This window comes from Pristis pectinata, chromosome 4 (genome assembly GCF_009764475.1).
Source record: "Pristis pectinata isolate sPriPec2 chromosome 4, sPriPec2.1.pri, whole genome shotgun sequence".
Classification (NCBI taxonomy): Eukaryota; Metazoa; Chordata; class Chondrichthyes; order Rhinopristiformes; family Pristidae; genus Pristis; species Pristis pectinata.
Window position 1 is genome coordinate 119,390,206 of NC_067408.1, and position 26,001 is coordinate 119,416,206.

Genomic DNA, 26,001 nt, shown 5'->3' on the forward strand with positions numbered 1-26,001 from the left:
GGTGTGAACACAAATAACTTATCCCATCTGTCCAGTCCTGTGATCCCTACACTCCCTCACCTTTAGCAAGTGCCTTTCCCTCCAGGAAGTGCATGGAGTTGGTCATTGGGTTGGTGCCAAGGGTTGAAACTGCTGGATGTCCCCACCTACTGACTCCACTCCCACCTGGTATCTGTCTCAAACTGAGCCAGTCTATTTGCCATCTTAGTGCTGCTTCATCCAAAGAGCTTCTGACCACATATCTGCATCGCCACAAGTACTGTCGGTTTCACTGTCACCTCGCCTGCCGCAGAAGTCCCCATCCCTGCCATTGTCCCCTGCAGTTGGTTCCACACAATCCTGGCCAGCCCTTCTTCTCATACTCTCCATCTCGGTGGGACCTCATAATTTTTTAGTGGCAGGCATGGTAGTGTAACGGTTAGCGTAACACTATTACAGTGCCAGCGACCCGGGTTCAATTCCCACCGCTGTCTGTAAGGAGTTTGTACCTTCTCCCCATGTCTGCGTGGATTTCCTCCGGGTGCTCCGGTTTCCTCCCACATTCCAAAGACGTACGGGTTAGGAAGCTGTGGGCATGCTATGTTGGTGCCGGAAGCGTGGTGACACTTGCGGGCTGCCCCCAGAACACTCTACGTAAAGATGTATTTCACTGTGTGTTTCGATGTACATGTGACCAATAGAGAAATCTTATTTTGTAAAGCCGAGGTTATTTAATCTCTGTTGCCCAGGTCCTATTCACCATCGGCCCTGCCCTCTTCCTTTCCCGTCCTGATGAAAGGTCTCGACCCGAAACGTCGACTGTTTATTTCTCTCCATAGATGCTGCCTGACCTGCTGAGTTCCTCCAGCAGTTTGTGTGTGTTGAAAAAACACTTACACTTACATCCAGATTGGAGAGACCAGAGACTGCAGATGTTGGAATCTGAAGCAAGAAGCAATCTGCTGGAGGAACTCAGTGGGTCGAGCAGCATCTGTGGGGGGTGGTGGTGGGGGGGGGGGGGGGGGTGGTGGTGAAGGAATTGTTGACGTTTTGGGTTGAAATCCTGCATCGGGACCTGTGATGCAGCCCTGATGCAGGGACTCAACAATTCCTTTCCCCCACAGATGCTGCTCGACCTGTTGAGTTCCTCCAGCAGACTGTGTGTTGCATTTATATCCAGATTCTTGGTTTAAATCTAGAACATAGAACAGTACAGCACAGTACAGGCCCTTCAGCCCATGATGTTGTGCCAACCTATTATAAACACCTACTCCCTGACTAATCTAACCCATAACCCTCCATTTTTCTTACGCCCATGTGCCTATCTCAGAGCCTTTTAAATGTCCCTATTGTATCAGCCTCTACCACCACCCCCGGCAGTGCGTTCCAGGCACCCACCACTCTGTGTAAAAAAAAAACCTACCTCTGACATCTCCCCTGAACTTTACTCCTTTGACGATGTCCTCTGGTACTGGCCATTGCCGCCCTGGGGAAAAGGTGCTGGCTGTCCACTCTGTCTATGCCTCTCATAATCTTATGCACCTCTATCAAGTTGCCTGTCATCCTGTGTCACTCCAAAGAGAAAAGCCCTAGCTTGCTCAACCTTTCCTCATAAGACATACTCTCCAATACAGGCAGCATCCTGGTGAATCTCTTCTGCACCCTCTCTAAAGCTTCCACATCCTTCTTATAATGAGGTGACCAGAACTGAACACAATACTCTAAGTGTGGTCTAACCAGAGTTCTGTAGAGCTGCAACATCACCCTGTGGCTCTTGAACTCAATCCCCCGACTAATGAAGGCCAACACACCATTACACCTTCTTAATAACCCTGTCGACTTGTTTGGCAACTTTGAGGGATCTATGGACTTGGACCCCAAAACCCCTCTGTTCCTGCACACTCTAAGAATCTGGTGAAGATGTATGGAAACGCTGTCTGTCTCCACAGATCTTGTGTGAAATTGTAATTGGGTCTAAATCCTGATCATTTTAGCCACATACTGTGGGAGCTCACTGGCAGGACCAGCGTGGTTGAAGAGGAGATTCACTATTCCCTTCTCAAGGGACAGTTGGGGATGGGCAATAAACCCTGACCTTGCTGGTGCTGTTGGCATGGGTTAACCCAGTGTGGCAGGCGTGGGGGCCTGAGGGTAGAAGCTGAGAGAAGCTGAGCTGAAACAGGTGGGGGTTCAGGTGAGGGGTAATCAGGAGGGAAGAGGCAACAGTGCAGGGTGATGGCGGCCTGAGTGTGTCAGGAAAGGGCGAGAGTACGGGTGTGAGTGCTGCAGCAAACAGAATGTAGAGCCTTACACCACAGGAACAGGCCCTTCGGCCCATCATGTCTGTGCTGACCATGAGCCAATCTAAACCAATGCTATCTGCCTGCACGTGGTCCATATCCCTCCATTCCCTACCTGTTCATGGGTCTGTCTAAATGCCTTTTAAATGCCACTGTGATATCTGCTTCCACCACCTCCCAGACAGCATGTCCCAGGCTCCTTAAGCTCACTCGAGGAAGAGTCAGGAAAAATAAGAAGCTAAAATTAAAGGGTCGAGTTTGAGCAGGGGAGCACTTTGGCAGAGTGATCATAACATCACAAGATTTAAGCTCGCTGAGGGGAAGGAGAAGTACAAAGCGAAAACAACCCATTGGAGGAGGATGGGTTTCACATGGGATAGGAGTGGATCAGAACCAGAATTTGATGGGTAAAACTGCAGCATAGCTGTGCACTGCCTTTAGGAAGAGATGGTTCAGGTACGGCTCAGCCACGTTCCCATCAGCAACAAAGGACAAACAGACAAAGCCGGAGCTCGCCGGTCATGACGGGAGGTAGGGCAAAGAAAAAGGCTGCTCATGATTTGTCAGGTTGTAAATACCAACAAAGTGAAAATCAGTTGGAAGAAAGCCAACACAATTACCACCTGAACGCTCCCCTACTGAAACCTTGTGCACTTGACCCACTTCATTCCCCAGAACAGATCCAGCAATGCCTCCTTCCTCACAGGACACAATTTAGAAACTTCACTCTCTCAGCGAGAATCAGGCTGATTACAAAAGAATCAGAGGGGAAGTGAAAATTAAAATAAAGAGAAGCAAAGTGTATGAGGAAAGATTAGCTGCCAAAATAAATGGGAGTCCAAAAGTGTTCCATTGGCATTTGTACAGTAAGAGGGAAGTACATGGAGGTGTAGAGCCCACTGAGGACAAGAAGCGCAGCCTTGCAGAGGACAGTGTTCAGGCACTTGGTGAGTTCTTGGTCCCTGCCTTCACCAGGGAAGAGGGTGCTCCCACAGTGATGGTGAAGGAAGAGGTAGCTGAGAGACTGGATCTGCATAATACTGGCAGCACATTGGAAAAGTTGCCTGAACATCGGTAAAGCCATCAGGGCTGGATGTGATGCATCCTATGAATCTGAGGGAAGTTTGGGAGGAAATTGTGGGGACACAGACCGTCACCTTTGGATACAGGGGTGGTGTCGGGGGAGTGGAGAGTGGTGAATGTTACTCCCTTGTTCAAAAGGGGAGTAAGGATAAACTCTGCAACTGCAGGCTGGGCCAGTGGTGGGAAAGATTTAAAAGGTACTTGGATAGGAAATGTATCGATGGGTATGGGCCAAACATGGCCAAAGGGGACTAGCTTGGTGGGCATCTTGGTTGGCATGGTCGAGATGGGCAGGAGGACCTGCTTCTGTGCTGCATTACTCTACGGCTCGATGACTTGGGGGTGCACGCTACATTTTCCAGATTTACAGATGATAAAAAACTTATCAGTATTGTCAACTGCAAAGAGGCTGGTGATAAATTGAAGCAGGATACAGACAGGCTGGTGGAATGGGCAGATGTTTGGCAGATGAAGTTTAATGTGGTGATTTATTTAATGCGAGGTGATGCATTTTGATAGGAAGAATAGGAGAAGTGGTCTAGAATAACAAGGTTCTAAAAGAGCTGCAGGAGGCGAGAAATGTGGGGGTATGGGTGCATAGGTCATTGGAAGTAGCAGGGCAGGTTGAGAGAATGGTTATTTGGTCACACAGAGTTCTGGGCTTTATCAGTGGAGGAACAGAGAATTAAAGCAGGGAACTCACGCTGAACCTGATTAAAACACTGCTCTGGCCTGGTGGAGTTTGTGTTCAATTCTGGTCACCTCATTACAGGGAGGATCTGAGAGCATTGGAGAAAATCCACAAAAAATGAGGCAAATGGCTCTTGAAATGAAGGAATACAATTACAAGGACAGAGAGGGGAAGCTGGGGCTGATTTTTTGAGAAGTCTGAGGGGAGATCTGACAGAAGTATATGAAATGATGAGGGTCTGGATAGAGTGGATGGTGGTTGTCTGTTCCCGTTGGTGGGGGAGGTTGAGGACATGATTTAAAGGGGAAGAGAGCTAAAAGTGACATGAGGAAACAAATTTTTATGCAGCAGGAGGTTGGAATCTGGAGTGCACTGTCTCTAGATGTGGTGTGGGCACAATCCACTATGCCTTCAAGAGGGAATTGATAAATATATGGTGGACACAAATTTGCAAGGCAATGGAGAAGGGGCCATGGTGGAATCAGTGAGTTTTTCTTGCAGAGGGCTTGCACAGACATGATGGGCCAAATGGTATCTTGTGTTGGACCCAATATATGGTTCTGGGAGTAAATAGAAATGATTTTGTGACCATTTTCACAGACGACTTAGGCCTCGTGTAAATGCCCACACAATATTGGATTAGTCATTATGCGCTTGCTCAAACTGAAGTCACAGAGAATGTTGAAATAAGGTAGCACCTTTTACATTCAGAAATTTTCTGTTGAGGTTGTGGTTAATATGTATGACAATGTAGAGGTTTCTTTGTGTGGTCTCTATCTGAAGAGACGGTTCTAAATTTTTGTTACTTTGCAACGATTGCAAACTGCCACTTGCATGATTTCTGCCTCCATCTTCAGCTTGAGTCCTAAGTGTGAGCTGCTCGTGAGGTTGTTTGTGCAAATAGTCTGGTTTCACCTCAACCTCTTCTCCTGCTTTGGCCTTCCCAAGACCTCCCACCTTACCTTCCATTGTGCATTTCCTCTTCCATGTCAGCCACATGTTCCCTGAACTGCTTTTAACCCAGCTCTTGAATGTTCACTCCATCCTCGCCCCACACCATCTCTGTTCTTTTATCAATCCACTTTTGTTCTTTCATCGCACTGAGCATTGATTTCCCAAACCCAGCAGCTGCTGGCCGCAGTACTTTACCTCCCTCCGTTCCTGCTTGCTCCCTTCCAAGCACACCTGCTTCACAGAGCACATGGGCATTCGGTCTTTCCTAGGTAGATCCAGACCTCCTCCTGATCTTCAAGTTCCAGTGTCAGTCGATCCATAAGTGAATCTCTTCTATCCCCAATCCCCACTCTGTTCCTTGTTTCTTCCATTCTGCCCTGCTCTCTGTTGCCCATGTTCATCTTCAAGAGCTTCCATATAAACTCAAACATGGTTCCTGTCTCCTCCTCCTCCCCAGACGTTCTGTTGGAGAGCTGCCACCTGCGTTTGGCCACTATCTCTGTGTGCGACACAGCGGTGCAGCAGGTAGTGCTGCTGCCTCACAGCTCCAGGGACCCGGCTTCAATCCTCACCTCGGTTGCTGCCTGTGTGGAGCTGCACATTGTCCCTGTGACCGCGTGGGTTTCCTCCCATGGCCCTGTGATGTGTTGGCTGATGGGTTAGTTGCCCCTTGTGTAGTGGGTGGTCGGAGAATGGCAGGGTTGGGGTTTGATGGTCAGCATGGAGCAGTGGGCCAAAGGGCCTCTTGTGTGCTGTATGAGTCTGTATAATTGGAAAAGTGTTCAATCATTGAACGTTTGGCATCTTGGTCAGTTCTGGTATGGATGTTGTTTTATCTCTACCCTTCTGGCATTGGACTTTAACTCACTGCCATCTGACAGGACAAAGAGCTCCTCTCAAAATGAGGTTGGGGAAAATCAGCTGCAATTCTCAGTGGTAGATTTATATATGGTGTGATTATTCCATTCCTTTTTAAGTGATTTTAATTTGATAGCACCAAATGTGTTAGTTGACTTAACCTACAGCTGTGACAAGTAATATTCTTCATTGTACAAACTTCAATGTGAAAATAATGTTTTAAAATGCAATGTCAGAATCTTTCTTTGAGTATTTGTGAAATCCGACAGCACTGAAGGAGGCCAGTCTGCCCATCCCTTCAGCTGCTAACTCCTGGAGAGAGCCCTCTGCTCATTCCCTGTACTCCAACATTCTCCCACCTTCGGTAGATTACAACAGATCCTGTTTCTGTCACAAAGAAACACAAGTGTTTCCTCGATTGTCCCGGCCAGCTGAGCTGGGCTCTGTGTCCTTCGGGCAAGCCCTTGCTGATGGTGTTTGGGCTGAGTGGGCAGCCCTGGGGTGGGCTGCCCTGGGGTGGGCTTCCCTTGGGTGGGCTGCCCTGAGGTGAGCTTCCCTGGGGTGGGCTGCCCTGGGGTGGGCAGCACTGGGGTGGGCTGCACAGGTAAGAACCAGCTGGGGGGAAAGGGGAGGGGGGGGCAGGTGGAGGAAAATCAGACCAGCAGAGGCAGGGTACAATAATAGAAGGCAGTTAACAGAAGGGGGAAACAAAGGATTGGTAAGCAAGTAACAGAAGGAGAGGTGGGGCCAGTTAGGGATAAAGAAGGTGAAATGTGCATGGAAGCAGAAGGTACAGCTGGAATACTGAACAAGGACTTCATCAAGGAAGTGGATGCTGCCAAATTCTCAGCAGAGGGCGAAGTGATAGAGAATAATTGATGGGGTGAAAGGTGATGAGGTACTGGAAAGTCTGCTGTGATTGGAATGGAAATGGGATCCATGCCAGGTTACTGAGGAAGGTGAGGTGGTGGTTGCAAAGATGAAGCATCTTCATCCTGAGATGAAGAGGCTGTGCTCGAGGACTTGTTCACAGAGCGTTCAAGGACAGGCTTGGCAGCTTCAGGTCCTTCAGTTTAACCTTGGCTTTGGGCAAGCCTCGATCTTTTCATGCTTAAATTTCTACAGTGGGTCTTGAAGCAAAGTACAGTCTTTGAGCCATGGGTTACAAGCAAGGTCCTGGCATTTCACAGTCACAGTTATTGTCACCCTCCCTGCCACATCACCTCAACCCCTTTGCCCCCCCCCCCCCCCCCCCCTCACTTGATTGCAGTTGCACTGTGGATTTGGGCCAGTTTAAGTTGGGTGAGATTGTACTAATGCTGTCTTTTTCCTCCAGATGACTGGAATGTTTCTTCCCATCATTACAAATCATTGCCATTTGGAAAATGGGAGCTGTACATTCCCCCCAAAGCTGATGGTTCATCCCCTATACCGCACGGATCCAAGCTTAAGGTGAGCTTCTCACATTATTTTTGCATTTGTGACGATTCATGGCAAAGGGTCTGGTGACTTCAGGACTTTGGTTGTTTTACTGATTAGAACATTACAGCACAGTACAGGCCCTTCGGCCCACGATGTTGTGCCGAACTTTTAGCCGACTCTAAGATCAATCTAACCCTTCCCTCCCGAATAGCCCCCCATTTTTCTATCATTCATGTGCCCATCTAAGAGTCTCTTAAATGTCCCTAATGTCCCTCTGCCAGCACCCCTGGCAGTGCATTCCATGCACCCACCTCTCTCTATGTAAAAAAAACTTACCTCTGGCATCCCCCTTATACCTTCCTCCAATCACCTTAAAATTGTGTCCCCTTGTGTTAGCCATTGTCGCCCTGGGAAGAAGTCTCTGACTGTCCATTTGATCTATGCCTCTTATCATCTTGTACACATCTATCAGGTCACCTCTCATCCTCCTTCGCTCCAAAGAGAAAAGCCCTAGCTCACTCAACCTATCCTCATAAGTCATGCTCTCCAATCCAGGCAGCATCCTGGTAAATCTCCTCTGCACCCTCCCTAAAGCTTCCACGTCCTTCCTATAATGAGGTGACCAGAACGGAACACAATACTCCAAGTGTGGTCTAACCAGAGTTCTATAGAGCTGCAACATTACCTGGTGGCTCTTGAACTCAATACCCCGACTAATGAAGGCCAACACACCATACGCCTTCCTAACAACCCTATCGACCTGCGGAGCAACCCAGAGTCCCCAAGATCCCTCTGTTCCTCCACATTGCTAAGAGTCCTGCCATAAACCTTGTATTCTGCTTTCAAAATTCGACCTTTCAAAGTGAATCGCTTCACAATTATCCAGGTTGAACTCCATCTGCCACTTCTCAGCCCAGCTCTGCATCCTATCAATGTCTCGTGGTAACCCTCAATAACTGTCTACACTATCCACAACACCACCAACCTTTGTGTCATCTACAAACTTACTAACCCACCCTTCCACATCATCATCCAAGTCATTTATGAAAATCACAAAGAGCAGGGGTTCCAGAACAGATCCCTGCAGAACACCACTGGTTACCGACCTCCAGGCAGAATATGCTCCATCTATAACCACCCTCTGCCTTCTATTGGCAAGCCAATTCCAAACCCACACAGCCAAGTTTCCCTGGATCCCATTCCTCTCGACCTTCTAAATGACCCTATCATGCGATAACTTATCAAACGCCTTACTAAAGTCCATATACACCACATCCACTGCTCTACCTTCATCAATGTGCTTTGTCACATCCTCAAAGAATTCAGTCAGGCTCATGAGGCATGACCTGCCCCTCACAAAGCCATGCTGACTGTCCCTAATCAGACTATACTTCTCCAAATGCTCATAAATCCTGTCGTAAGAATCTTTTCCAATAATTTGCCCACCACTGAAGTAAGAGTCACTGGTCTATATTTCCCAGGGTTATCTCTACTCCCTTTCTTGAACAAAGGAATAACATTTGCCACCCTCCAATCATCTGGCACTACTCATGTGGCCAGTGAGGATGCAAATATCATTGCCAAGGGCTCAGAAATCTCTTCCCTCGCTTCCCCTAGTATCCTGGGATATAGCCTGTCTGGCCTGGGGGACTTATCTATCCTAATGTTTTTCAAAAGTTCCAGCACATCCTCCTCCTTAACACTGACATATTCTAGCTCATCAGCCTGTTTTACGCTGTCCTCACAAATATCAAGGTGTCTCTCACAGGTGAATACTGAAGCAAAGTATTCTTAAGGACCTCCCCTACCTTGTCTAACTCCAGGCAGATGTTTCCTCCTCTATCCCGAATCAGTCCTACCCTCCTGTTCTTCACATATGAGAAGAACATCTTAGGGTTTTCCTTAATCCTACTCACCAAGGCCTTCTCATGGCCCCTTCTCACTCTCCTAAGTCCATTCTAAAGCTCCTTCCTGGCTACCCTGTAATTCTCTAGAGCCCTGTCTGATCCTTGCTTCCTAAACCTTAAGTAAGCTTGTTTCTTCCTCCTCACTAGGTATTCCACATCTCTTATCAACTATGGTTCCTTCACTCTACCATCCTCTTCCTGCCGCAATGGGACAAACCTATCCAGAACCCCTGCAAGTGATCTCTGAACAACCTCCACATTTCCATTGTGCATTTCCCTGAGTACATCTGCTCCCAGTTTACACTCCCAAGTTCCTGCCTAATAGCATCACAATTCCCGCTCCCCTAGTTAAATACTTTCCCATATCGTCTGCTCCTATCCCTCTCCAAGGCTATGGTAAAGGTCAAAGAGTTATGGTCACTGTCTCCAAAATGCTCTCCCACCGAGAGATCTGAAACCTGATCAGGTTCATTGCCTAGCACCAGGTCCAGTATGGCCTCTCTTCTAGTCGGCCTGTCCACATACTGTGTCAGGAATCCTTCCTGGACACACCTAACAAATTCCGCCCCATCCAAACCTTTTGCACTAAAGGAGGTGCCAATCATTATCAGGGAAGTTGAAATCACCCATGACAACAACCCTGTTATTTTTGCACCTTACCAAAATCTGCCTCCTGATCTGCTCCTCGGTGTCTCTGTTACTATTAGACCAACCTTTCCTGAAAAAAGTGCCGTTGTCTTTTTCCTGCCAATTGCTTGGGCAGCAAGCTCAGTAAAATGACAGGTGTATAATCAATTTCATTTTTTGGAAGAAGTCTGTGATCAATTCTGTGTTTGATTTACGTATAAAAGTCAAGAAGTCATGCAGCAGTTGGTTGAAACTTTGCTAAGGCCACATTTGGAGTACTGTGTGCAGCTCTGATCACTGCATTACAGGAAGGATGCAGAAGAGGTTCCCTGGATTAGAGAGTATTGCTATAAAGAGAGGTGGACTTCAGAGTATTGGAGGCTGAGGGGCAACCTGATATATAAAATAATGAGAGGCACTGTCCCTTCCTGACAGACACTGGTTAACATTACCCTGCTTCATCTCGACCTTTCTCTTTACATTTCTAAAATTTCCTTCATTGGACCCGCGCCATGCATCACATCCTCCTATACCTCACTATATTTTGAAGCCTTATCTGTTTTAGTTGTTGATTTACTAAGACTTTGGGTCCTTGCTTGATTCAATAGAAGCTTATCCCAAGAACAGCAGGCTCTATCTCTACTAATGCCTGAGCCCCATGAATTGAGACCCATTTTTCTCGCAATAGTCTCTGAGCTATGAATTCAGCACCGTGATCTTATTGAAGCAAAGTCAGTTTGTGGTTCTGACTCTTAAATTGGGCTGCAATGCTTACACTCCTTCAGCAGGACCTCCTTTGCGCGATCTACATGGTTGGTTCCCATATTGGATCAGGACAGTTGGGTATTTCACTTTCCCGTCACAAGGAGATGTCGATAACCCTGGCAGTTGGCTGGCAGGACAGCGTCTGGGGCTTGGACTCAGCCACAGAGAACGTTCTCCTCACCTTCCCAGTTTCCTAACTTCACTGCTCGTCTTCAGCCTCACTGCGTAGGAAGTGATCACTGCCACAAACTGGCCTGATGCTTCCCTGAAGGGATTCAAAGGTTCAGCCTCCGCCTCACGATCTCACAGCTTGATCCATTGTTCCCTGGGAGAAGACTCAGCTGCTGACAGCTTTACCACTGCTAGGCTACAGTCATTCATAAACTCTGGTCTCCTCTGACCCACTTAATTGAAACAAACCAGAACGCAATCTATTCCCTTCGCTAAGTTGAAGCGAAAGAAATTTGGTTTGTCCCTTTGACTCTCACCAACTTTTATTGATGCCCCATAGAAAGCATCCTATCTGGATTTATCACGGCTTGGTATGGCAACTGCTCTGCCCAGGGCTGCAAGAAGCTGCAGAGAGTTGTGGACACAGCCCAGCGCATCACGGACACCAGCCTCCCCTCCTTGGACTCTGTCTTTACCTCTCGTTGTCTTGGTGTAGCAGCCAGCATAATCAAAGACCCCACCCACCCGGGACATTCTCTCTTCTCTCCTTTTCCATTGGGTAGAAGATACAGGAGGCTGAGGGCACGTACCACCAGACTTAAGGACAGCTTCTACCCCACTGTGATAAGACTATTGAACGGTTCCCTTATACACTGAGATGGACTATGACCTCACGATCTACCTTGTTGTGACCTTGCACCTTATTGCACTGCACTTTCTCTGTAGCTGTGACACTTTACTCTGTACTGTTATTGTTTTTACCTGTACTACATCAATGCACTCTGTACTAACCCAATGTAACTGCACTGTGTAATGAATTGACCTGTATGATCGGTTTGTAAGACAAGCTTTTCACTGTACCTCGGTACAAGTGACAATAATAATAAACCAATACCAAAACCAAGTTGCCAACCCCATCCGATCATCCCAAGGTCTCAGCTGCTCAGAAGTGCAGAGTCCACACTGTCCCGTGAGTGCAGCCCTGCACTCCATTCACTCTACTGATTGCTTACGGTTCTCCTTGTGAACCTTTTGAGTTCCGAGCACCAGAATTCTCACCTTCAATACTTTTCCTTGAAGAGTGTATGCATGCTGAATATTTGATTGCTACAGCAAAACACTTTTCCAACTTATCACCTGTCAATCATGAACCAAATACTCTCATACTAAAATCTGCCCAAAAACAGTCAAGCAACATTCACAATGCCAACATAGAACATAGAACACTACAGCATAGTACAGGCCCGTCGGCCCACAATGTTGTGCTGACATTTTATCCTGCTCTAAGATCTATCTAACCCTTCCCTCCCACATAGCCCCCTATTTTTCTATCATTCATGTGTCTATCTAAGGGTCTCTTAAATGTCCCTAATGTATCTGCCCCCACAACCTCTGCAGGCAGTGCGTTCCACGCACCCTCCACTCTCTGTGTAAAAGAACTTGCCCCTGATATCCCCCTTACACAGGATCTTCCTCCAATCACCTCAAAATTATGTTCCCTCGTGTTAGCCATTGTCACCCTGGGAAAAAGTCTCTGACTGTCTACTCGATCTATGCCTCTTATCATCTTGTACACCTCTATCAAGTCACCTCTCATCCTCCTTCTCTCCAAAGAGAAAAGCCCCAGCTTACTCAACCTATCCTCATAAGACATACACATGTTGCGGCCATAACATTAAATAATTTATAAAACAAAAGCTTCGTGGCCCCTGCACGGATCTCCATACTTCACTGCCAGCAGCTACTCTCCAAACAGAATGGAATCCATCTTGCTCTCCTTTCTGCCTTTGTCTCCCTTCATCCTCTATCCAGTCCAAGATCTGACCATCTAAAATCAGAGGTTTAACTGGAGTGAAATCTATCGCGCTACATGTAATCAAAGCATTCTGGGAGTTTTATTCCTCCGTGACTGTGGGCTGTCCCTCAGCCAGTCTCTCAGTGGCTTCAAAATCCGATCAGATTTGTAAGATGTGACTTTGTGGTGAAGGATGACACGTGAAACGGAGCAGGAATAAACCGTTTGGCCTCTCGAACTGTTCTGCCACTGACCATTTAGCTCAGCACTATTTTCCTGCACACTCCTCATTTTCCTAATGACCCAGAAATCAATCAACCGCTCTTTGAATGAACACAACGCCGGAGCCTCCGCAGCCCTGTGGGGTAGAGAAGCCCAAAGATTCGCCATCTTGTAGCTGAAGCAATCTCTCATCTCAATTCTAAATTTTCTGTGCCTTGCTCTGAGACTTGACCCTGGTTCTTGGGTCCTCTACCAGGGGAAGTATCTTCTCTGCATCCACCCTGCTGAGCCCTTAGGTTTCAATGAGATCTCCTCTCATTCTTCTAAACCCCAGAGAATACAGTCCTGGTCTACTCAACCACTCATGGCCAACCCACCATCCCAGGACTCAGTCCAGTGAACCTTTGCTGCACTCCCTCTATAGCGTGAACATCCCCTTTTAGAAGAGGCTGACTCTGTACTCCTGGTAAAGTCTCCTATAAAATTTACTGCCGCTGGTATATTTTTATGGACAATGCAGCAAATATCTTGCCAAATGAAGCCCCATGATGGCCTGACTCTTTAATTTTGGTGTTGTAACTTGACTTGGTGAGCCTGTTGCTCTGCTGATTTTGCCAGCTCATAGTTTTCCCCGCCTCGAGCTCTGCACAGCAAAACAAACAAACTAAAAGGCAGCATATGTTTTGCTTCAGCTGGTGAAATTGTTCTGTGTTTGTGTAGCACCCACCTCATCATCTCCACACCCCTGCTCCCCTCCACACCAAATCCCCTGTGCCGTCAGTTGTCTGCTCCTCCTCTTCAGATTCTGCTTTGAGCATCATTGGGTGATTGTTATTAAATGTGACTGGACAGAAGCAATTTGTTGAGTTGCTCCAGGTGAGATTTGAAATCCCTGCCAATTTCAGATTGAAAAGTAACTGAACGCTCATTCTGTTTTGATGCCCACATTCAGACTTGACACTTGCCCCACACTTTCAGTGGAACAAGAATGGTAAATTTTCCTTCAGTTAACCATTGTTTGACCTTTGCAGAGATCTGTGCAGAACTGAGGTCTCCATGAACCTTGTTCAGAGCACTGCAAGGGCATTGTACATTTCTGATCTTCTGTAATGTGAAGGACTGGATCTGGAGGCATTGGGAAAGGTGCAAATGTAAATTCATTGCAGTGATTCCAGAGCACATTCCACAGGAGATCTAGTTTCCTCAGAACATAAGAAATAGAAGCAGTAGTAGGTGGTTTGACCCAAACTGCTTGCTTTGCCTAGCAGTTAATTCATGGCTGATCTCTCACCTCACTACTGCTTTCTGTACCAATCCTAGATCTCTTGATTTCGTTAATACCCAAAAATCTATTGACCTCTGTCCAGAAAATCTGTTATTGAGCATCTAAAGCTTTCTTGGTAGAGATTTCCGAAGATTCCCCATCCTCTGAGTGATTAAATTTCTCCTCATCTCTTCCGGAATGTCCACCTTTTGAGACTCTGCTGCCTGGTTCTAGACTCTTAGCCAGAGGCAACATCACCCCTGTGTCTACCCTGTCAATCCCTGAAGAATTTTGTATGTTTCAATCAGATCACCCCCCAATCTTCCAAACTGACAGGAGTATCGTGGAGACACGTTCCCTAAATCTTCACCTTTCACCCTGTGAGCCTCGACATCCAACATATCATCCTTCATCATTTTCGCCAGCTGCAACAAGATCCTACCACCAGCCACATCTACTCTTCCCCACCCCTTTCCGCCTTCTGCAGGGACCACTCCCTCCGTGACTCTCTGGTCCGCTCAACCCTCCCCATTCCTGTCTCCCTCACCCCTGGCACTTGCTCCTGCAGCTGTAGGAGGTGTACAACCTGTCCCTACACCACCTCCCTCACCACCATCCAGGGACCTGAACAGCCCCTCCAGGTGAGGCAAAGGTCCACGTGCACCTCCTCCACCCTCGTCTCCTGCATCCGCTGCTCCCGATGTGGCCTCATCTACATCGGCGAGACCAAGCGCAGACTGGGTGACGGTTTTGCAGAGCACCTTTGCTTGGTCTGCAATGGCCAGCCTGAGCCTCCAGATACATGCCATTTCAATTCCCCTTCGTGTTCCACACTGACCTGTCCATCCTTGGCCTTCTCTACTGCCAGGGTGAGGCCTAACACAAACTGGAGGACCAACCCCTCATGTTCCAGCTAGGTACAACCCAATGGCATATACATTGAGTTTTCCGATTTTAGGTACCCCTCCCCTTCAGTGGTTCTTTCCCTCCTTCCCTCCCCCCTCCAATCCTCGTCCTACCATTTCAGTCCCCTTTCCTTCAACCCCTCCCTCCCCTCTCTGCCCCCCCCCCCCCCATTACCCATCTTCATCCCCCTCCCCTCCTTGTTCCATCCACCTACTATACACACAGTTAACCCACAGGTTCCCTGCCACCTCCCCACCCCCCCGACCTCCCCCCCCATTTGGTTCTGGTTCCACCTGCCATACACCTCTCCCCTAATGGTTCCCGTTCTCAACTCCTTCTGACCAGGGTCCAGCACTGGCAGCCCCTTGTGTTCCTGCTGATCCCCCACCAGCAGCTGCCTCCAACTTTCACACACCCCTCCTGCCACTGTCTCTCAACTGTACCCCCGCTCCCCTCCCCTCCCCTACCTGGTTCTACCTGCCCATCATCTTACACCCCTCCTCAGTCCACCACCCACCTGTCTCACCCCTCCCCCTCTCCTCTTTAAACTGGCCACCTCCCCTCTCCACTCTCAGCCCTGATTGCAGGGTTTCAACCCGAAATGTCGACAATTCCTTTCCTCCCACAGATGATGCCTCATCCACTGAGTTCCTCCGGCAGATCGTTTGTTGCTGACCAGTGTATAGTTCCATTCTGCTTAATCTCTCCTCATAGGACAAGTTCCTATCCCAGGAATTAAAGTAATTGAACTTTTTCCATCACAAGTATAACACTGATCAGGTAGAAAGACTGGGATAAACTCAGTATTCCAGGTACAGTCTCTCTGGGGCTCTGTATGCTGCATTAAGGTGACTATTCTTACACTCAGACCTTCTTGCCATAAAGGTCAATGTACTGTTTGCCTTGCTAATTGCCTGTTACACCAGCATGTTCCCTTATGCTGGTTCATCTACAAAGATGCCCTGGTCCCTCTGAACACCGAAACCTTTCATCTCTCACCATTTAACAATTACTCTGTCATTTTAAGTTTTTCTATCAGTAGATGATCTCACTTTTCACATTATTCCATCTGCTTTATTTTTGCTCGTTCACCACCCCCCCCCCCCCCCCCCCCCACCCTTCCGTCTCCATCCCTTGGAACCTCCCCTGCATCCTCCTCACAACCCACACTTCCTTCCAGCTTGGTACCATGCCCAAATTGGGTACATGGCAGTTAGTGGCCACATCTGAGTCACTGATCTATATTGTGAACAGCTGGAGCCCAGTGTGGATCCCCATGGCACGCCATCTGAAAACTTTCTGTAACCAATCCTCAGTCCCCACCAGTACATTCCCCCAACTCTCTGCTCTGATTTTTATTTAATAAAATCCAGTGCAGTACCTTATCAAACTTAAAATGCACCATGCCTGCTGCTTCTCCATACCTATTCTGAGTTACAACCTTAACTCTTAACCGATTTTCTCTCTCACAAATCCATGTTAACTCTACCCAATCCTATTACAAGTTCCTACTTCCAGCATTTTCCCTCCTGTTGGTGTCAGGCTGTTTGGTCTGTAGTTCACTGCTTTCTCCACCCTTTCTTGAATGGTTGCTACCTTCCAATCTGTGGGAACTATCCTAGACTCTGGAATTTTGGGAGATGACATCCACTGTCTCCACAGCCGCCGCCTCCAAAACTTTGGGATACAGGTCGTCAGGTCCTGGAGACTTATCCACTCTTAGTCCTGTTTGTTTCTTAGTTATGTTTTTTTGATCGATGCTAAATGCATCCAGCGTTTTACTTGCTCTGGAGTTGTGCTTCACCATTTCTACGTTTTCTGCGTCTCCCGTGACGATAGGTGCCGAGTATTTGTTTACTTTCTCTGCCATTTCCTTATTCCCCAGTATAACTTCACTTGCCTTTATTATTCTCTTTAACCTTCTTGGGAAATGCTCCCCAATGACTTAGTTTAATCCTTGTCCCCTGCCCTGGTTATCCAGTTATGCCAGTACATTAGGTCCCAGCCTGATTCAGGTGCAGCCTCTCCCATCGGAACAGCTCACTTTTTCCCCCGTCATGAGCCCAAGTTTTTGGAGTTGCAGAGACGACAAATGTGGTCACAACGGATCCCAGTGGTTTCCATTCGCTCCCATGTACTACAGCTGAAGCACATCACCTGCCCTGCCATGCCTGCCTTAATTAAATGAATGCAGTTGATTTAAATTTGGTTATGGAGCACATTGTTTTAACCTTACTCACCCAAGTCTACAGTGCCTACATACTGCATTCAGTCAGCCCTGAACACTGCTAAAACTGAGACAGGTGACAATATGCAACTTGCAGCCTCAGGGTTTACGATGCAGCAAGCAGCATCAATGTATGGGGGGGGGGGGGAATGCACTTAAGGGCACACTGCTTGGGTAAAAAGATGTGTGAGAAATGCAGGCACAAATCTGTGGCTGAATGGACTGTCATGTGTTAATCACGTGTGCTGCTAATCACTTTCCACAGTAGTTCACAAGGACACTGAAAGCCGACTGTTAAAGCTGTGAATATTTAAGGAGACATTCACTGAGCTGTGACTGCTGAAATAGTTGAAAACGTATATTAACAGTGAAAATGCTAACTCAGGGAAATGTCAACTGGCAAGGGGAGCACCTGCACCGGTTGGGGGTGTCTGCTCATCAGTGAGGACTTCTCGTTGACAGAGATGAGGCTCTGTCAGTTGCTGGCTCCATTGCCCTTCATGTGCTGGCTCAGTTTCAGCAGAGGACCTATGGGGTTGGCTCTTCAGGAAATACCCAAATTGTAGCTTTCTGCATTCTCTTAATGTGAAGTGATTGTAATTTCTTATCTGTGCTGTCTCTGTAACTCCAGCAGTGCACATCCCTGGAGTGTGGTAACCTAGTAACTAAGTCACTGGAGGAGTAGTGAGGGTTCTGGGCTTTGGAGTTTGATTTCTTCTGTGGCAGCTGGGGAATTTAAATTCAAGGAATGAAATAAGTTTGAAATTAAATTTCATCAGTTACAGCTCCCATCTCTTGGGTGGTTGTTAAGAAGCAAGGAGTGGTACCAATGGGAGAAGTGATGGCAGAAGGTGTAGAGTTCAGAAAGGAGCTGGATAAACGTGTGAAGGGAAGGAAGTTGCGGGTCTCTGGGGGGAGGGCAAGGGGCTGGAATAAGCTGGATTGCTCTTCCACAGAGCCTGTACTGACTCAATGGACAGAATGGCCTCATTCCGTGCTGTCACCATTCTGTGAATCATTTTACCACTGGAGCCTCCAGCTGCCAAACCTCAGCAGCTCCCTCCCTGAACCTCCCATGCCTGCACCTGGCCTTTGACAGAGGCACACTGGCCCCGCTGGTAGAGCTGCTGCCTCACAGCTCCAGTCACCAGGTCCGCTCCTGGCCTCCAGCGCTGTCTGTGTGGAGTTTGCACGTTCTCCCTGTGACCAGTGTGTTTCCCTGGTGCTCCTGTTTCCGCCCACATGCCAAGCTGTGTGTGTTGGTGGGTGGATCAGCTGCGATGGATTGCTCCAACCCCATTACCCTTGGGGCATTGGGGGGAGGGAGGGTTGGTGGCATGTGAAAGGGAGTAGGTTACTGAGAAATGGGGCTCTTGGGATTGCTCTCAGAGCTGGCATTGACTTGATGAGCCAAATGGCCTCCGTCTTTGTCACAGGGAAATATGGCACTGAAATGCAGGGCTAGCTTTTCCTGTAGGAGCTGGGCAGCAATCCTCAGGACAGCTCCAAAGGAGCAGCAGAGACCTTATCCCAGTCCATCTGAAGCCCTTTGCCGTGTGGTGACGGTGAGGAGTGTGGGGGCTGCCACTGAAGTCCAGCACTGAGAACCCATTCCCCCCTTGATGTCCATCCAGTTCCGGGGCCTGGGGCCTGGACACTGGGCTCCATCCTTGGCCTGGGCTGGTCTCACACGGACACCACCGGTAACATCGTTTAAGGAGCTAGCACTGGCTGAATGGGAACTAGGGGTCTTTGAATGACCGTCCCTCCCCTGGAATCCCCGAGTGACCATCCCTTCCCTGGACTCCCTGAGTGACCGTCCCTCCCTAGGACTCTTCACAGTATCCATGGTGACAGGAGATAGTTGAGTCTTGCTGTTCTTGGGGTCTTGCAATACAATGTTGGCACCCATGTCCCAACTTGAAACAGCTTTGGACTCTGTAAATTGCAGATATTGAAAATCTGAACTAACAACCGAAAATGCTGGGAGCATTCACCTGGTCAGGCAGCATCTGTGGAGAGAGATGAATCAATGCCGCTCCACATTGGACAACACTGGGAAGCACTGAGGACACAGAATGTCCGTCACCTTGGTGGCAGCTCCACAGACTGAGCTGGCTAAGTCCCGAAGGACAAAGCTGCCAAACTGAGTCTGTGGCAGGTTGTGTGTGAACCAGCATCAGGGATAAACCTGTGGCCCAAACTCGTTTGTCCAGGAGAGTGTTGGTAGAAATAATCTCCTCACAGTCCTCGTGCAGGCAAAGTCCATCTTCACACTGAGGACATTTGTGGAGGCAGATATGATAGAGGTGTTTAAGAGGCTCTTAGATAGGCGCATGAATGTGCAGAGAATGGAGGGATATGGACATTGTGCAGGCAGACGGGATTAGTGTAGTTGGGGGTTTAGTTAGTTTGGCACAACATGGTGGGCCGAAGGGCCAGTTCCTGTACTGTTCTACGTTCTGTCACGTTGTGTGGCACTCCAGTGTGGAACACACGACCTGAGGGGGTGGCAGAAGCAGAGGCCATCGCAGCTTTCAATCATCAAGGCACAGAAGGCTAGGTACCAAATGCCAGCGAATGAGACTAGTGTCGATAGGTACTTGCTGGTCGGCATGGTCACGGTGGGCCAAAGAGCTTGTTTATGATCCTACAATAATTAAGAACAGACTTGGCAGTTCAAACTGGGATCCCTTCAGCAGCGGAAATGTGCACCGGCACAGTGTATAACCTTGTACACCTCAGCTAGGTCTGTTCTCCTTGGAGTGCAGGAGGTCAAGAGGGGACGTGCTTGAGGTTTATGAAATTGAAGGGTACAGCTAGGGTAGACTGCAGGAAACGTTTCTCCATATCAGAGGTAGGTTAAGCTGGAGGACATAGGATTAGGGGAAGGGATCTGAGAGGGACCTTCTTCACCCAGAGAGTGGTGAGTACCTGGAACATACTGCCCGAGAGATTGGTTGAAGCTGGATTAGAACATAGAACAGTCCAGCACTGAACAGGCCATTCGGCCCTTGATATTGTGCCGATCTTGATGCCAATTTATACTAAACGCCCTCCTCCTGTGTATCATCCACATCCCTCCATTCCCTTCGTATTCATGTGTCTATCTAATCGCCTCTTAAACTCCACCAAACTGCCTGCTTCCACCACTAGCCCTAGTACCCCATTCCAGGCACCTACCACTCTCTGTGTGAAAAAAACATTGCCCCCACCCCCAATGTAGCCTTTAAACATTCCCCCTCTATCCTTAAAAGCATGTCCTCTGGAGGTTGACATTTCTACCTTTTTGTTTACGGCGTGGTAACAGGCCCTTCCGGCCCAACGAGTCCGCGCCGCCCATTTTAAACCCATATTAACCTACCCGTACGTCTTTAGAATGTGGGAGGGAACCGGAGCATCCGGAGGAAACCCACGCAGACACGGGAGAACGTACAAACTCCTTACAGACAGCGACGGGAATTGAACCCCGATCGCTGGCGCCGTAATAGCATCGCGCTAACTGCTACGCTACCATGCCGCCCATGGAATTGTGATCTTTCCATTCTCCATCACAAGTGGCTTGATAGAATCCTGCCTGTCAACCTGTGACCCAGTATTAATGGGAACTTGTCAAAGCACTTTAGGAATACTTGATGAGTTTGTTGGCATTTGAAGAAAGAAAAGGTAACAGTGGGATTTGGGAAAGAGGTTTGTCTTGGACTCCAGATTTCCATCATTTGCTCTTCTATCACCTTGAATTTCTACCCTGGGGAACAGGTTCTGACTGTCTACCCTGTCTATGCCTCTCATAATTTTAAAAACTCTACCAGGTCTCCCCTCAGCCTCCAATGCTCCAGGGAGAACAACGCAAGTTTGTCCAACCTCTCCTTATAGCTCATACCCTCTAATCCAGGCAGCATCCTGGTAAACCTCTTCTGCACCCTTTCCACGGTCTCCATGTCCTTCCTATAATGGGCCGACCAGAACTGCACGCAATACTTCAAGTGTGGTCTGACTAAAATTTTATATAGCTGCAGCATGACTTCCTTACTCTTCTACTCAAACCCCCTACCAATGAAGGCAAGCATGCCATACACTGTCTTTACCACCTTATCCACTTGTGTAGCCACTTTCAGTCAACTATGGATCTGAACCCAAGATCCCTCTGTACCTCAATGCTACTAAGGGGTCTACCTTTAACTGTATAGTTTCACCTTTCATTTGACTTCCCAAAGTACAACACCTCACACTCGCCCAGAGTAAATGCCATCTGCCACTTCTCTGCCCATATCTGTAGCTGATCTATATTCCACTGCATTCTTTGTTAGTCCTTTACACTGTCTGCAACTCCACCAATCTTGGTGTCACCTGAAATGTTGCTAATCCACCGATCCACATTTTCACCCAGATCATTGATATACAGTATGTCACAAACAACAGAGGTCCAAGCACCGATCCTTGCGGAACACCACTGGTCACGGACCTCCAGCCAGAATAACAGCCTTCCACCCTTCTCTCTGTCGCCTATGGGCAAGCCAGTTCTGAATCCAAACTTGCAATTCACCCTGGATCAAATGCCTTACTAAACTCCATGTAGATAAGATCCACTGCCTTACCCTCATAAAGCTCCTTTATCACCTCCTCAAAAATCCCAATCAAGTTTCTAAAGCATGGCCTGCCCCGCACAAAGCCATGCTGACTGTCCAAATGGGCATAAATCCTATCCCTCAGTATTCTCTCCAATAGCTTTGCTACCACTGAGGCTCACTGGCCTATAGTTACCTGGATTATCCCTATTTCCCTTCTTGAACAAAGGCACAACATTTGCTACTCTCCAGTCCTCTGGGACCTCACTAACAACATTTAAGAAGTGTTCAGATGAGCACTTGAATCAACCTAGTATAGAGGGCTCTGGACCAAGCACTGAGCGATGAGGTTACTATGGGAGGGTGCCTACTGATTGGACTGAATGGCCTGTTTCATGCAATATGATTCTGAACCTTGGGTAGGCCACAGCTGCAGTACTATCTGCATTTCTGGTTGCACATATGATGTGATGGTGCTGGAGAGGGGGCACAGGAGATTCACCAGAACAAGCCTTGAAGTGGAGAGGTGGAGGAGGGATCTGATAGCAGTGTACAAAATGATGAGGGGGGATCAATAGGGCAGATAGTCAGAAACTTTTCCCTGAGCAGAAGTGTAGAGGGTATAGAGTTAAGGTAAGAGGTTCAGAGGGGTTTAGGGAAGAATTTTTTCCCCTGATGGTATTGAAAACCCTGAATGTACTGTCACTTCACTTTCACACTTTGACAGGTACGTGGATAGGAAATGTTTAGAGGGATATGGGCCAAAGGCAGGCAAATGGGTCTAGCTTAGATGGGCATCTTGGTTGGTATGGACGAGTTGGGCCGAAGGGCCTGTTTCTATGACTCTAGTGGATAGTGGGTGCCTTTGCTGCTTTCCAGGTTTGGGTATCTTCAGGACATTTTGAAAACACAAATTTATATTCTCTGCAAACCTGCTTCAGAAAAGGCAGACTTCAACCAACAGCTGGCAACCTTCATCCGAACCGGAGCGCTGGGAATGTGTGCCATCCAGCTCTGTGTCCGGCCACTTACTCATCCACGGCCCACTGGATACCTTGGCATTGCTCTTGGCTTCAGTTTAGTGGCAACACCTCTAGAATGTTGGAGTGAAGGTCAAGATGAGTGTGAACCTCATGGAGACAAGCAGGATCCACTTGCAGCTCCAGAGCCAACGTTCTGTGTGCTGCTTGTCCCTGCCAGCCCAACAACAGAGCCCTGCTGCTCCATCTAGCTCAGACTATTGTAGCTGTCCATCTCCGGGAAGATGGGCTTCATCCTTGGAGCCCTCACACCAGTGTAGTTGGAGTGGCTTTCTGCACCAGCCCACAGAGAACACCTCCTCCTTAACAAAGCCCACCAGCTGCCAACCTATGAAGCACACCCATAAATTAGTTCCTTAAATGCCTCCATACACCAGTGTGAAACCCTGCAGTCCCTACCAGAGCACGCTCTAAGCCCTGGGAAACTAATGACAACCCCAGCTATCCATAGTATACCAGTTGGTTGCCTGCAGACTTCACCAGCAGCAACCTGGCAACTGATCCCAACGTTGAGCTTTAACCTCGGGGAAGATGTGGCCACCTCTCCCGGGAGAAACATGAGGAATGGCCCAGATTGGTCACTCACACCAGACCATCACTCAGTCCTGAACTGCTGCTCTGGGAGATCCATTTCTGGTGGTACCACAACTGTTCACACTGCCCTGCCTCGAACCCTTGAGTGAGTTGCTCACCTTGAAATCGAAGCGTGACTGTTTGCCCATCGTTCAGAGGTGAACCCCACTCTACCTCCCATCTCTGTAACATCCCTGCAGGTTTGACCCTGGATCTCTCTTCAGCATTTGGGCTAATGTGTGCAGTTCTGGTCACCACACTGCAGGAACAGTGTGATAAAGCTCGAGAGGGTACAGAAAAGATTCACAAGGATATTGCCAAGGGCAAAGGGCTTGAGTTACAAGCAGAACTTGGACAGGCTGGGTCTGTTTTCCTGGAGCGAAGGAGGCTGAGAGGTGATATGACAGAGGTAGATAACATAATGAGCGGCATAGATAGGGTAAATAGCCAGAGTCTGTTTCCCATGGTAGGGATGTCTAAAACTGGAGGGCATAGGATTAAGGTGAGAGAGAGGAGGTTTAAAGGGGATCTGAGGGGTAAATGTTTCACACACAGAGTAGCTGGTATCTGGAACGAGCTGCCAGAGGGGGTGGTGGAGGTAGGGACAGGAACAACATTTAAGAGGCATCTGAACCGGTAGTTGAACAAGCAGAGCACAGAGGGACATGCAATTAATGCAGGCAAGTGGGGTTAGTGTAGATAGGCATGGTGGTTGGCATGGACACGGTGGGCCGAAGGGCCTGTTTCATGCTGTACAACTCTATCTCTAATAATCAGTACCACCACCTCACCACTGCAGCTGGGGAATTTAAGTTCTCATAATTAGATGAAGAAAATTCAAGAATGAAAAGCTGCTTTCCGCTATTGTGATCATTAAGCTCCTGATTTTTATAGAAACCTATGTGGTTCACTAATGCTCTCCATGGGCAGAATTCCTGTCCCATTCTGGACTGGTCTCGAGCTGAGACCCAAGAAGCCCTCAGTCCATGAGCCAAGCAGGTGCAGGTGCTGCCCTTGCTACTGACACCACATCCAGTCAAAGAATCATTACCAATATCTTTCTGTGCATCTTGTATGTCAGGCAGCCTCCTGGCTGGGTTTGTGCTGAGCCAACGGTTGGTAGTGGAGTGGTCTGGAATGGAAACAGCCCATGTCTTGGAGGGATAATTCACATTCCTTGGTCTGCCAGTTGCTGAGTAGTGATTGCCGTTGGAAAAACCGCTCCCAGGCACTCTGGTGAGCTCAGGATTGGCTTCAGCCATGTTAGGCACCTTGTGAGTTCTCGCATTGAGTGGCCAGTAAGGTGTGGTGCCAGCTGGTGACCAGTGCCAGCCAAGCAGTCTCCCAGTTATTGCCAGTTTTAGATGGGGTGAGAAACAGAGAAAAATTCCAGCAGAAAGTCGTGCTTGCTCTCTCACTGCCTCCTTCTCCCAAGCCTAATTAACCTTTGGGTAAACTTACATAAATTAACACAGCAGCTGAAGATTGTACTGTCTCGTCCTGGGGATGCAGTCTAATTGTATTCGGGGTTCACTGACGCAGATTTGCGTGTGTGCTGGTCTGATTGTGTTTGCTTCCAGTCTCACACTGGGAGGCTGAGAGCAGAGCTCCCACTTATTATCAAACCACCCACGTCAGTGCACCCAGTGTTGTGGCGATGACCCTACATCTATGAAGCCTGCTCTCTACCAGTTAACGTTACATTTTTAATCTATTAATTGCAATGCCATTGTGTAGGAAACAAAGAGGTGAAGCATGTGCTCTGTGTGTCGCTTTTGTTTTTAAAGTATATGTCTCAGCCGCACAATCAGGCAGTGGTTTGATGCTAAGAGTTCAGCTTAAGGAGTGTCTAACAGACTGTGAAAACCCCGTTGTGTTTATGAACTATCCCAACCATTTTTGAGAAGCTTCTGGTCTCATTAACTTCTCACAGGTGCTCGTGATGCATTGCCCAGTGAACAAGGAGCCTGCAGTTCATGGAGGGCTCGCCCTGCGTTGTCTTGATTGGCGTCCTACAAATACTTCAAATGTGGTGCATTTTCGTTTTGTTGGCAAAACTGACAGCAGGAAGCTGAGTGACTTGCTAATCTGTTAAGAAGATGCCTTCTAAAATCAGGCAATAGCTAGAACAAACTTTTTAGTCATTTGGGTATCAGTCTGTGAAATGGTAATGATGCCTCCAGTTTTAGGGTGCTTGGGGGGATTGTGATTGTAAATACCAAGCAACGCAGCTTCATTCTCGGTGCTTGGAGACCAAGTGTTTAACTGGCTTTAGAGAAGGAAAGGTAGTGAACATCCTGGTGTCCTGCTGGTGACTGCAGGAGAAGTCAATGGTTTAGGAGCATCACCACAGAAATATATTGGCATTGGTGCTTGGCTCATCGGTAACCAATTTGCCGAAACACCCTGCTGATGTTGTTGAATATTTTGGATTGAAAAGTTGTCCAGAAAGTCTTGCTTGAGAGTGTCTAGTTGTAACAAGTAGTGGGTCACTTCAGCCACACAGCACAGGAGGAGGCCCTTCAGCCCATCAGGCCCATGCCACCTATTGTACCTATCTACATAAGCAGAGGTGAAAGAGTGAACATGCAGCTGATCATGATTGAATGGGCTTTGGATTAGATGAAACCATGAGTGAGCACACAGTAA

General features: G+C 48.1%; 1 protein-coding gene across 4 annotated transcripts in view; it reads left to right on the forward strand.

Moving 5' to 3' along the window:
* gbe1b (glucan (1,4-alpha-), branching enzyme 1b) overlaps positions 1-26,001 on the forward strand; it is a 394,510-nt gene that overhangs the window by 117,183 nt on the left and 251,326 nt on the right. For all 4 annotated transcript variants that reach the window (XM_052014127.1, XM_052014129.1, XM_052014128.1 and 1 more), the window contains exon 3: positions 7,202-7,317. In XM_052014127.1, coding sequence (XP_051870087.1) covers positions 7,202-7,317 — 116 coding nt within the window. The remainder of the gene's footprint in view (positions 1-7,201; positions 7,318-26,001) is intronic.